This window comes from Fusarium sambucinum, chromosome IV (assembly GCF_050947815.1).
Source record: "Fusarium sambucinum isolate potato_lamoka chromosome IV, whole genome shotgun sequence".
NCBI classification, from domain to species: domain Eukaryota; kingdom Fungi; phylum Ascomycota; class Sordariomycetes; order Hypocreales; family Nectriaceae; genus Fusarium; species Fusarium sambucinum.
In genome coordinates this window covers 7,612,931-7,625,444 of record NC_139291.1, presented here as the reverse complement: position 1 = coordinate 7,625,444, position 12,514 = coordinate 7,612,931, and the positions used below count along the sequence as shown (strand labels likewise).

Here is a 12,514-nt window from a genome sequence, read left to right as displayed (position 1 = left end):
GTTGCAGGGCGGTCATAGCCAGAATTTGCGGGCTTTCAATATCATAATCATTTCTCGGTTCGTTTCGGCTTGGGTCAACCAGTGACAAATGACAATCGTAGAAACACACACTGTCATTGATTGTTACACAGGGCTTTGTTGGTAAAACGTGGGGACCAGAAGATATACATTGACTCTGTCTGATCTGACCATACGCAAATAGCAGCGGATTGTGTGATGTTGATCCAAACAGCATCCATGGTTTGCAAACAACTGGCGAGAGCTAGATCGTCAACAGTATCTCTCTTTCATCACCTCTCATCCCATAGCCCGAAGCCCTACTCCTTACTAGCCAAAACCGTAACAACAGCCTCCAAAGCTCTTCGATCCGCGCCCCGAATCCTATCAACCAAACCATCCTTGTTCACATTAACAGAATGACCACTCGGCAATCCCTCAACCGAAATACCCTTAGGCACACCATCCGTAAAGAAAACAAAAGTAGGCATAGCCGAGATCCCATACTTGGCAGCAACATCCTTCACATGATCAGTGTTGACCTTTGCAAAGGCAAGATGACCAGTTGATGCATGTTTGTCAGCAAGGCTGGAAAAGACGGGCGCGATGGCGCGGCAGGGAGGACACCAGTCGGCGTAAAAGTCTACCACGACATGCTTGTTTGAAGATAGGACAGTGTTTAGTTCGGATGATTCAGTGACTTTGGTGACTTTTCCTGAGGTTTCGGGAATGGGGGAACGATCAGCGAAGATGGCCTGGTAAGTTAGTGACTGATAAATGGTTTGAGATGGGTTGACTTACCCGGCCGACCATGAACAGGACAAAAAGACCGAGGATAAGATATATATTTTCCATCTTCTTGTTTGTTGAGGTTTGTGTTGGTGAGTGATGAATGAGTGTAAGTGAGTGGTTTCATTTGTTCAAAGGCCACAGTGCTGATAGGGATTGCGTCACATGACCAACTTGGCACGCAACTCGGCATCGTCAACCTTGTATTCACCACAACTATTCTCATATTGCTAGGAGATGCTAATTAACTATAGACATATCTGCAGGAATGTCTTTAAGAAAAAATAGTAATTGGTATGTATTTAAATATTTTGTAAAAGACAGTATTTGTCGTGATGGATGTTTAACCTAGTTGACCATGCTACCAAACAACAATCATCACAGAGTCCGTTTAGAAGAAACTTGATGTAAAATACCACGATAGAAACATGAACACATCAATTAGTTTATTACATTCAATTTCAAACTACATCTTTCTTTGTCTATGCCCATGTGAACATCACATTCATACAGATAAAGTTACCCTAGAGACGACAACTCCTCACATCACGATAGACACAAAACTGAGAATGATAATTATCTTCATATCTTTCATCGTAAATCTATCCTTGATCCAATTTTTCAAAGATGCCAAAGGGGTATGATGAATAAAATGCTCGCAATCAAACAAAATGACTGACACAGGTCGGCCAGCCCTGTCAAATCCAGATCCGCCTTGCCCCGGACTCCTGTCTTGCTATGCAATTCACCGACATTCCAACGTCGCCACAAATGCTGCACTTGATCCTTTTCACCCAGGTAACCGCTCGTGTTATTCTGGTCCACCGATAATTCACAGCGCTGCCCGCTCTTCTATTCTATTCTTCGTCCTCTTGTTGGTGATGGTGCCGTCTCTCCCAAAATCTATGTACCGAAGCGAATATACGTCGCCAAGGTTGAATCAAGCCCATCCAAGCATCTCGAGGGTGCCTCGGGCATCTGCGGCTGCCATACCGCTGACAGCAAGCTGTCGAACTTGGGTACCGCGGCGGAGTCGTTGAAGTCCGACTGATACCTTCCAGGCCTCCGACTCATCAACGACAAATAAGTATCGCTTTCCTTCTTGATCTCGAACGGAGGCACGCACAATATGCAAGCCCTTTGATTTCCATTCTCCAGTCTGTCCAGTTGAAGAAATAATGTTAGCGTCTCGAAATTTCCTATCGCATAAACCAATTCGACAACAAGTTTTGCATGCGCGCAGCATCTCGGTCAAGTACACTTCGGCTTCGTCGCCTACCAGAGGTTTGGCCGCGTCGCATGCCCGAGAAGAGGCCTCAAGCAAAGGGTTCGGATTTGTAGCAGGGGACGCAGAAGACGATTTCAAGCATTGCGGGGGGCACCATACCTCGACTTGTTTTAGGGTCCAAGCCTTAACATCCCATTCTCGTTGCGGTACATTTCGGACATCATCGTCGATAAAAAGGCCTTCAGTAGTAATACGGAGTATGAGTCCGTCAGTCACGGTTCCAACACCAGAGATAAGCTGACTGGCGGGTGTCTTGGAGAATTGGTTCATGAACAGGTAGACACCCGAGATGACAATCTTGTCAGGATCCTTGGTAGAGTATGGGCCAGTACGATTCGAAGGAGGGGGCGTTGTCCGACCAGTAGTCTGAGAAGCCGCCCAAGACGATTCGGAGCCGAGGGAAGACATGGAAGTCCTCTCTCTTGGTTGTCTGGGCTTGTCATACGGTCGATACGAATTCTCGGTGCTGACGCCAGAAACGTTGGACCTAGTGGCGGAGGGAGTAGGCTTTCTTTGAGAGGAAGCTGTGCTGGGAGCAGGAGGGTGAGCAGTTGAAGATGAAGTGGTAGACTTGGGAGCTGGCGGGCGACCGTTGGGCCACATGCTGATCTTTTCACCAACTCCCGAGTAGGCGTAACTGCTAGGTTGACGGGAGGCGGTTTCTTGTGCAGCGCGCTCCCTCTCAGCCTTTTCAGCTTCAGCCTTTTCTCTCTCGATCCTCTCCTTTTCTGCCTTTTCCTTCTCAGCTTTCTCAGCCTCCTTTCGTTTTTGGGTTTCCTCCCGTTGTTTCGCCTCCTCGGCCTCTTTCTTCCTCAAAGCCTCTCGTTCAGCAGCAAACTTCTTTCTCCTGGCTTCACGTTCATCGGCTTCCTTCTTCTTTTTCTCTGCAAGGTCGCGGGCCTCCTTCTCCCGTTGGGCTTCTCGCTCGCGAATCTCCTTGGCCTCCTTCTCTAGGCGCTCTCGTTCTTTGCGCTCTTCCTCCAACTTGATCGCCAATTCCTTGGCACGTTGCGAGGCCTCGAGGAGTTCTTTTCTCTCTTGGGCTTCTTGCTCCTTGCGCTGGCGTTTCTTTTCTCTTTCTTCTCGTTCCTTGGCGTCCTTTGCCCTTAGCTCCGCAAGTCGTTTTGCGGCCTCATCGCGGCGCTTCTGTTCGGCTTCCTTGGCTTTGCGTTCCTCCTCCTTTCTTCTCATCTCTTCACGAGCCTTTTCCCAAGAATTCTTCTTCCTGGCAGCCTCAGCCCTTGCAGCCTCTAACTTTTCTTCTTCAATCCTGGCGATCTCTGCTATTTCAGCCTCAATTCTTGCTGCTTCGGCCTTTTCCGCTTCTATCCTTGCTAATTCGATCTTTTCGGCTTCTCTTCTCGCCGCTTCAATCTTTTCAGCTTCGATTCTTGCGGCTTCGGCCTTTTCAGCTGCAATTCTTTGTGCCTCTTTCCTAGCTGCCTCGGCCTTTTCAGCTTCAATCCTCTCAGCTTCTTTCCTTGCGGCTTCAGCCTTTCGAGCCTGAATCTTTCGCTGTTTCCTAGCAGCTTCGGCCTCTTCAGCTTCTTTCCTGGCAATTTCGGCCGCTTCAGCTTCTTTCCTTGCAGCGTCGGCCTTTTGAGCTTCTATCCTTGCAACCTCAGCTTTGGCAGCTTCAGCTTTAGCAGCCTCAGCTTTAGCGGCCTCAGCTTCGGCAGCTTTGGCAGCTTCGGCTTTGGCAGCTTCGGCTCTTGCGATCTTTTCTGGGTCAGGCGCTGGTTTGGACTTGGACTTTGGGGGAGGCGTTCCGGGTCGCGACTTCGGTGGAGGTGAGGGATCTCTCGGCTTAGGTTTGGACTTGGACTTCGATTTGGAGTGCTTCGGCGGGGGTGTTTCGGGAGGCGTGTGCGGAGGTGGAGGCCGAGCTTCTGGAGACGGTCGCGAACGTGGCTCAGAATCATTTCGAGGCGATTGACGCGCTGAATGGGGAGGTGGCGGCGGCGGGGTTTCGTCTGTCTGAGGAGCCCCTTGCCACGATGTCCTAGGGCCATTACCATGAGGAGGCGGCCTGGGAGGAGTATCATGGTGAGGAGGAGGCGGAGGAGGAGTGCCATGAGGTGGAGGAGGCGGCGGTGCTCCAGCGTTTGACCAGGAGTTTGAATGCCATCCCCCTTGACCACCACGACCATTACCAGAGCCACTATGTCCAGGACCATTAGAAAAACCGCTACCCTGAGTCTGAAAACGGCCCAATGCCCATGCTCCAGCGCCAACACCAATAACAAGCATTGCCAGTGCCGCGCCATTCAACCCATCAGACCCCGCCATCAAAGTTCGAAAAAAAGGAGCCAATGTTTGACCAATAACGACGAGTATTAGAGCTGAAGCGAATCCGGCAGCGAAACTGTTCAAATTTGGTTGCATAGACGGCAGGTACAAGAAACCACCCCCAGAAGAGTGCTCAGGGATGACAAAAATGTCATATTTGCCTGGAGGCAAACCGGAACCCTTTGGCACTCCGCCATGAGGCGGAGGCGGCGGAGGGGGACCGCTCATTCTTGTTTTTGAGGTCGAATAAGTTGGTTCTCAGGAGAACTCCTTGGCTATCGGGATCTCGGAGTCGTAAACGTGGGCGCGACGGCTGGTTTATGGGAGTCTCACAGTAGCCATCAAGGCTAAGGTATTATCGGTACTAATGGTAGTGGTGTTAGTTGATACCTGGCATAATTGATCTGATCCAATAAATTCTTGAAGCGCAGGTTGTCATTGCGACGATGTGAAAAAGAATCGAAAAGTCCGTACCCGAGTGGCTGGGGCTGGGTCGCTGCGGCAAGGGAAACGAGGTTGGACAAGACAAGACTTACACAAGGCAAAATCGGTGATACGGGGAGACGGATCTAACTCGAGTCGATCCAACAAAATGAATTACAAAATCGGACAATGAAGGGGATAGTCACTTGTGATACAAGATGACAATTCCCTATGCCCTTAACCTGGTGTAATTGCGGGATGGAGGACTAGTACTGTAGGTACAGACAAGCGAGGAGGGAAAAAGCTAGGATGTCAAGAACACGAGGAGAGGAGACAGTAGAAAAATGGCGCTGGTTCGTGGTGGAGATGGATTAGAAGAGAAGCGGAGGTGGAGAGAGAGGCAGAGCATGCACCCAGACAAGGTCGAGGCAGAGAACAAGAACAAGAGCAAGAGTATGCATGGGATCATCCATGTTTACTTCGAGGCGCTTTGGGAAAGGTGGATCCCTTTCCGTAGGTGCGGACGGGACGGGCAAAGTGAGTGTGGATGGGTGGATGCGATGCAGCAGGTGGGTTGACGGGTGAATGAGCCCTGTAAGAGGTACATGGCAAATACTTTCGGCGTCTTCTACAGTTAGACCAGGGCCTGAAGACTTTCTGTGACGCTTAATGGCTAGCGCAGATGCCGCTCCAGGCTGGCTCTAGCGCCTTTACCCCCGTCAAGTGGGATGCACCCGCTTCAACTGCCCCGCTACATGGATATCATCACTCACTCGTGGTTTGTGAGTGGTGAATACATCACAAACGACAACTTCACCCTGAACTTTTGTCCTATCAGTTGGAAGACTAACGACTGGGATTCAGGTTCCTAACGATACGGAAACCCGAGAGGTCGTTTTGCTTTTTCTGCCCCTCAAAGTTTGAAAACGTATTTTGCTATGGAAACCGTTGTGATGGGGCGATACTGGTAGGATTCTTATGAGATGATTTGTTGATGTGTCAACTCATCTATACGGCATGCAGGACGCTCAACGGCTGACCTGTGTGTTTTCTGAACTCGGAGAGTGATAACACGTTGACATTTTGTATGAACACTGGCTGGACAGCATATCCCCGTCATGTACGCATTGAAACTCACACATGGAAGCCGTTATCAAGGTTTATCCTTCTTACATCTGCCGAAGTGATACTCCCGCTCAACGGGGTCACCAACTTAACGGTGTGATAAGTTTAGCCCTCAGTGTTCCTTTCACTCACATCTCATGACTTCATAGCTGGGTCTCCCCTGCTTGTCAACATGTGAAATCCTCATATTCTTCTCACCTGTTCCTTGTGACGGGTGGCTTGCATCGCATCCATGGAAAGCATTGACTGGACCCTGTGGATCAGAAGGAACAGTGATAGAATAGACCAAGAGACAGAACATAAGCGATAAGTTGGTACCGAGTGTAATCCTCTCGTTTATGAGCTTGTGCCAACTTGCGCACAGTAAATAGCACTCCACCTGTCGATCGTGAGAGTGAAGCGTTGTGATGGATATTGCTAAAGTGTTTTGAAACGATTGGACTACAAGGAACGATTTTGTTTCTGGGCCTTGCATCAAGCTCCAATTCGGATGGTCAACAAATTTTGCGGTATCCAACAACACTGCAGACCCCGCCTGCGAACACTCTGAGCAACATGGGAATATCTCTTGCATCAACACTTCATCGAAAGTCCCGCAATCGTTTGAATGGTAAAAGTCCGAGCTTGACCTGTCAAATCCACACAAAGTTTGCACGGTCCATAGGTAACGGATCTCGAATTGTCACCGACAAACCAGAATCTTCTGTCCAGCAACGTTGTCGTTTTTCACCGCCACCAGATTAAATTACGAGTGAGGTAACTGAAATCCGCATCCGTGGTCTGGACCTCGCAGTAGTATCCTTGTTGAGGCTTAGAGGATGCCGCGGCTCTCTTGTCGCTTCTCACCATGGTTACATACTAGTCTAGGTTCCACGACACCAATGCCACGGATGCGGTTTTGTAAGTAAACATGACTCAACTTCCCGCGACATTGTTAGTGGAAAGTAAAAGTTTGAGTTTGGTACCTGAGGGTTGTCTCTTCTAACTGCCGACGTCACTTTACACGAATGCAACTCGAGGATAATCAAGAAGCCTATCTTCACTACAAATGTCTCGACTGTCTTCTCTACAGATACAAATTCGAAATCCAGAAGGATTTCCGTGGCTTCCGCTACGCCAAGGAAAGGGGAGTGGCTGTCCATCGCCTCACCGCTGAGGCCCTCTTTACCACCCACCTTATTTTTCAAGCTTTCGGCATCGCCCAACCTCCCAATAAACGTGGATGATATTCACGGAAACACGCGCTTGCAAAGCGTGGCACCAATTGATAGGTAATTAAATACTCTTGACTTTAGAGCCACCCATCTCTTCATAATCTCAAGTAAATGAGTGAATGACTCGAAAGTAATTGATCTCTTGATCATGCGTTGCCTGGCAACCAAAGATCGGCAAAATACACCCCAGACCAGAGAGGAGCAAAAAGAAAAGTGCGCTGAGCTCGCGTTGGTCTTCGGCTAGTGACGTAGCTCAGCCACCAAAATATCGAGCCTAACGATGAATTTGGGTGTATCGCATCGTCGTGCAGTTGAGTCGCTGCATGTCTGAGCCTGATGTTATGCTAATGCCCGATGCCTAGACTAGTCTCACATTGAAACCACTTTACAAAGACGCTATCTATCTTCCTGTTTACTCTTGTGTTTACATGATACCTGCATCCGATACAAGATTGGCGGTTTATTAGCCTTGTCTCCTCGCTTTTAGGCACCTGGCGTAGTGTCCCAAGGGTGGGATGAAAGAATAGACAGGCTAAACTCCATGCCTTAATAGCATGAACTGACTGGCTTATTTCGTCTATTTCATTTCAGGCACCTACCTCTTCTCATGTCATGAGGCCTGCTCTTTTATGGTGGGCTGAAGTGACAGAACGAAGGTACCTCTCATGTACAACTTCAGCCCATGCAAGCCATCCTCCTCACACACTCCAACACGACGGCATGACCACAGCTCAACTTGCTATACTGGCTTGTTCAAGGCCTTTCAGGTTATTTAGCTAAGTAGGATCTCATTCTCATTATCTATGTAAAGAGCATCTTTATTCTTGTCCAACACTTTGACATAAATGTTACAAGAAATAATGACAACGAGTCTTGATACCATGTACGTACCATTAATCTCCCAATAAATGGGTGGCTGGTTGTGGATGAGGTCCCTGACATTGACGCTCAACGCCATTCAACCAGGAACAAGGATTCATCATGCTTCAACTTTCTGTCAAGGTAGCACTCAACGGTGATACATTCAATCCTCAGCAATTACCAATCAAAAAATCAAGCTATTATTGCTTTGCTCTATTCGTACAAACCCCAATTTACGCAATTCTTGAAAGATGATGAACCCATTCCAACCAACAGGACGCCTTGCATTCTGACCCATTATTCCTTTCCCCAAGTTTGCGCCACGAAAGTCGCAATGTCTGCGATCCATGACAGCCCATTAAGTAGTATCCTTAGAACCCATAGCCACCAAACGGCAACCTGTACCACAAGTAGAATTATCCTTACCACCAGCGTGAGAAATAGCAGTCACATCTTCTTAATACGGTTGTTGGCCACCTTGAGCTTCGCTCCTGTTCGGTCGACGTCGTCGTCGAGCTGGTCTAGCATTAGGATCTGTTGTTCGACTTCATCGTGGATTTGTTCGCCCATTTCTCTCTGTCGTCGGATGATCGCGGTGAGTTGGTCGACTGCAAGATCCTGGTTCTGCATCTCTTCCTTTTGGAGTTGCAAAACCCCTTGGTTATCCAGTTCGCGAGTCTTATTCGTCTCTGGTAAAGGAGCACCCAGGACACGGCCAGTGGGACGGCCTCCTCTTAAAAGCCCTGCTTTATCGGCTGCTGAGGCTTGCCCTTGACTGAATCCGCCTCGACCAGCAGTTGCGGTTGAGCTGGGCATGCTGTTGGAGAGCTTATCGAGACCCTCTCTCTCCATACGAGCCTGGGAAACTAGATCGCGACGTCGTCGCAATTCGCCCTCGCCAAGTCGCCCTGACTCTTGTATCTTTCGTAGTCCATCCGCAAGTGTCGCGATCAAGGTTCCACTTCGTACGAGGACCCTCTTGGCTGCTGCGCCTGCTTCCGCTGCAGCTGTCGAATTGCCACTGTCCACCGCTGCGTCTCGTCTGGACAAACACTGTCTCGCTTCATGTAGATTTTGTTTCAAGTCCCGATGGATATCCAGCCATGTACCTGGGTCCGCAGCGCCAGAAGCTGCACTCCTAACCATTCCGCTAGCCGACAGTGCCGAGTTGGTTGTGCTTGAGCTGGGCAGGTTCAAGAAAGTTCTCCAAGCTGAAGTGTCGCGCCATCGTCGATCGGGTGACTCTGCGATCACTCGCAGATATTTCTCGAGTTTTACTTGACGGTCGCGAGTCAATTCCGCCGAGTTTACAGTAGATTTGAGCCAGTGTTTGCCAGGCAGAGGTTCTGGAGGTGGCGCGCCAACTTGCTGTGTGAGGGTCTTGTTGAGCTCGTCAAAGTCCGAATATCGTTTTTGCAACACAAAGGATCTCAAGGGAAGTCGCAATGTGATATTGTAGAGTGTATACGGCTTCTTTGATCCTTCATCAGATACGCTGGTGGAGGGGATAGAGATTTCTGGCGGCGGTGCCATGTTGACTTGATTGTTAATTGACTTGCTTTGTGATTCACTGATGAACGGACAACCTAATCTTATGAGAGAAACGACCTACGAATGCGTCATGGTCATAGCGCAAGTTGTACCTAGAGATCTGACGTATTCGTACAGTGAGACTTGAGCTGTCCAGGCCCTGTTAGCCTCCATGTCCATGACCTATAGCGCTATCCGGCTGACCGTCATGGTCACGCCGCCCAGTAATTCGCCGCCACTAGACTGGTTGTACATGCGACCACTTGACATATTGTGTTGATACAGGTTTCCAAGGTTAAACATAAGAATAAATAACCTAGAAGTCTCTTGTGATAGTATAAATTGGTCTACTGAATTGTTCTCTTGTGTTTTTAGCGACCACGTTTCTGATGCTGCTGGAGCATCATGCTGAGACAAGACTTACTCCGGCTTATGAAGTTAGGTTGCGTGCCTGTTGAGAACTGACCCGTTAACCGTATCAACTATATATGATACAATGTGTAAATACTAAAGACGATATCTAAAAGTTCCATTGAGTTCCTACTCAACCCCCTTGATTTGGAAATTCGCTGGGTAATCATCTACTTGCATGATAGTGCTATAAACAGTCACATCCCTAAGTTTAGTGTGTTGATGCTACACATCAAATCAGCAGTATTATCCACTGATAGCTAACAGTTAATTAATTGATGTACACTACGAACATGGATATATGTATGAAACGTCTCTTGCCTGCTATTGGTAAGTAAATGACACAATCACTGTTGCGATTGAAGAATGAAACAAAAGATCGTCAGTCCACCAAGTTCCTTGTATTCGCGACCTTGTCGTTTCTCGTGTCCATGGCAGAAGCTCACAAGGTAAACCCGAAGCAAAACCGGATGTTCAAGACAATGTCTCAAGCAATCAACTTCACTCTGTAGTGCCCCCTAAGCTTTTTCGCTGACGCATAGCTGCTGGTGTTTAGATGGACAAAGACTGGCTCTATGTTCGGTCTCAGGTTTGACAACACCAATGCGTTCGAGACTTGTTCATTCATATGTCAGCAACGATAATTCATATTATACTCTCCCAATTCGCTAGACGATCGACAGCTAAACTGTGTATCCTCCCATCTACGTAACTCTGGACTTGATATCATGGCTGCGGCCCGTCCCGTCCCCGTTGACCTTCCACAGTGTTACTCAACACGGCGATACAAACATGTCCAACATGATCAATTTTGCACTCATTCTCAGGGACTCAATACACTTCCCGGAACAAGTAAAGGAAAAGTTTTAGCTTCTATGGCTCAACGTCTCTCCCCAAAAGTATGGGTCCACAACTCCAAGTTTATGCCCTTTTAACCTCCTCAAAGAAACCAGTAGTTGTCTCAAAGCACATTCGTGGTCGCGTTCATTATATCTCGAGAGACTGATGGTATCAGCACGATTAGAAAGTCTCCTGGTCGTCCACCTCGCCCTCGGCAGGAATCTCAAATCCTTCCTCTGTGGAGTACAGAATTGTCTGGATCTGCTTGACGAGGCCATCCTCTTGCTTCTCCAGCTCGGGGTCTTCGTCGACAGCCGTTTGAACGAGAAGCTCAATATCTCGGAGTTTACTGAAGTAAAAGTCGCGCTCCCGCTCCAGACCAACAACTGTCTCCTTAAGTGTAGCGTTTTCCTGCTGCAGGGCAGCGGTGGCAGGGCCAGCAGCCTTTGCTACACGGGGTCCACCGCTAGGGGTGCTGCCTCCACGGCGAGCGGCGCCAGTGGTAGCGGCGGGTCGAGGAGCGGCAGCGGCGGGAGGCATAGCACCACCCTTTCGTCGGGCAACGGCATCGTACTCGTGATCAGGGAAGTTGAGGTCCCAGAAACGCTTTGTCCATTGGAGGAACTCGAGATTGTCCTGCATCTTGCATTTTATGAGTGAAGGGACGGGGATCGGCTTGTCGATCTGATGCTTGGCGAACGTGTCTATCAGCGTGTTAGGATGTCGAGAATGTAGATCGATCGAAGTGACTAACTCTGCAGAACCTTGAAATTTTGGATGTACAAGTATTCAGAGTTCACGTTGAACTTGACCTTGGACATGGGGACGTCCATGTAGATACTGTCGAAAACTTGGCAAAGAGCAGCACTAAAAGCGGTGTTAGAACCAGTATAGGTCATGATTGTTTCACATATCACCCCGCCATTGGAGGTCCGTGAAGCCGAATAGAGGTGTCCGTGATGGGAATCGCGGGGCTGTTTTGGTGTTTTGTGCTGATGGCATGGTGCAACACGACATAGCAAACCGCAACGAGGGGGCGGGGCAAACGACGATAGACCGACTTACCCAGTACCGCATTGCTCAATCTTTGTGATGTTGAGTTGCAAAAGGCTGTTGAGCCATGCAACAAGTTCTTGTCTATTTACCACATAGGTTAGTTTGCGAACAGTAACGGTTTGTAGGTAGAATCTGCCACAACGACAGCCTGGAACATGGGTACCAACCTCGACTCGCCCATTTTGAACTGATTGCTGGGGTTTGTAGTTTATTATTTGGGTCGTAAAATACTGGTGGAGGATTGTTGAACAGACGCGAATAGAAGATATCGTTTTGGAGAAGAGGAAAACAGAAGGAAGGATGGCGCAAAAGAGACAAGAGGCTAAGAGAGATTGCGTCTGTCGGGTTTAGTTGGGGAGAAATTAAAAGTAGCTGCCTTCGCGCTGATTCCACGAAGTTGACCATGGATTTGACTTGTCACCCAATCAACCAGGAAGCCGTTGGTGGGGGTACCCAGAAAGACCAGCCTTTGTGTGATACTTTGGCGGTCTTTCATGGGCCGTGCATGTACCGCCACGTACGGTCCCTAGAACCCCTCTGCGGGACCCCTGGAAATTCAGAAGGGTCACGTGGCAAAGCCGCTGTAGCTTTTTGGCTCAGCAAGCTCTCACCGCCAAAATTTCCAAAAGCGGCAGAAAAAAAGTTCGAGATTTGCTCCAGAAGCAGCCCCACTGCTTGAAATCGCGTTCTG

General features: G+C 48.8%; 4 protein-coding genes across 4 annotated transcripts; all 4 read right to left on the bottom strand.

Moving 5' to 3' along the window:
* Positions 1-317: 317 nt before the first annotated feature.
* On the bottom strand, positions 318-852 carry FSST1_002458 (thioredoxin-like protein; the record flags this gene model as incomplete). The annotated part of the gene is made up of 2 exons (XM_083228451.1): positions 318-752; positions 799-852. The coding sequence occupies 2 exons, from the start codon at positions 850-852 to the stop codon at positions 318-320; spliced, it is 489 nt and encodes a 162-aa protein (XP_083092640.1).
* An 874-nt stretch (positions 853-1,726) lies between these two features.
* On the bottom strand, positions 1,727-4,591 carry FSST1_002457 (uncharacterized protein; the record flags this gene model as incomplete). The annotated part of the gene is made up of 1 exon (XM_083228449.1): positions 1,727-4,591. The coding sequence occupies one exon, from the start codon at positions 4,589-4,591 to the stop codon at positions 1,727-1,729; it is 2,865 nt and encodes a 954-aa protein (XP_083092639.1).
* A 3,842-nt stretch (positions 4,592-8,433) lies between these two features.
* FSST1_002456 (Phox homologous domain-containing protein) lies at positions 8,434-9,519 on the bottom strand (the record flags this gene model as incomplete). The annotated part of the gene is made up of 1 exon (XM_083228448.1): positions 8,434-9,519. One exon carries the CDS (start codon positions 9,517-9,519, stop codon positions 8,434-8,436), a length of 1,086 nt encoding a protein of 361 aa, XP_083092638.1.
* Positions 9,520-10,947: 1,428 nt separating this feature from the next.
* On the bottom strand, positions 10,948-12,004 carry FSST1_002455 (microtubule-binding protein BIM1; the record flags this gene model as incomplete). The annotated part of the gene is made up of 4 exons (XM_083228447.1): positions 10,948-11,471; positions 11,522-11,634; positions 11,833-11,904; positions 11,991-12,004. 4 exons carry the CDS (start codon positions 12,002-12,004, stop codon positions 10,948-10,950), a joined length of 723 nt encoding a protein of 240 aa, XP_083092637.1.
* Between the last annotated feature and the right edge of the window lie 510 nt (positions 12,005-12,514).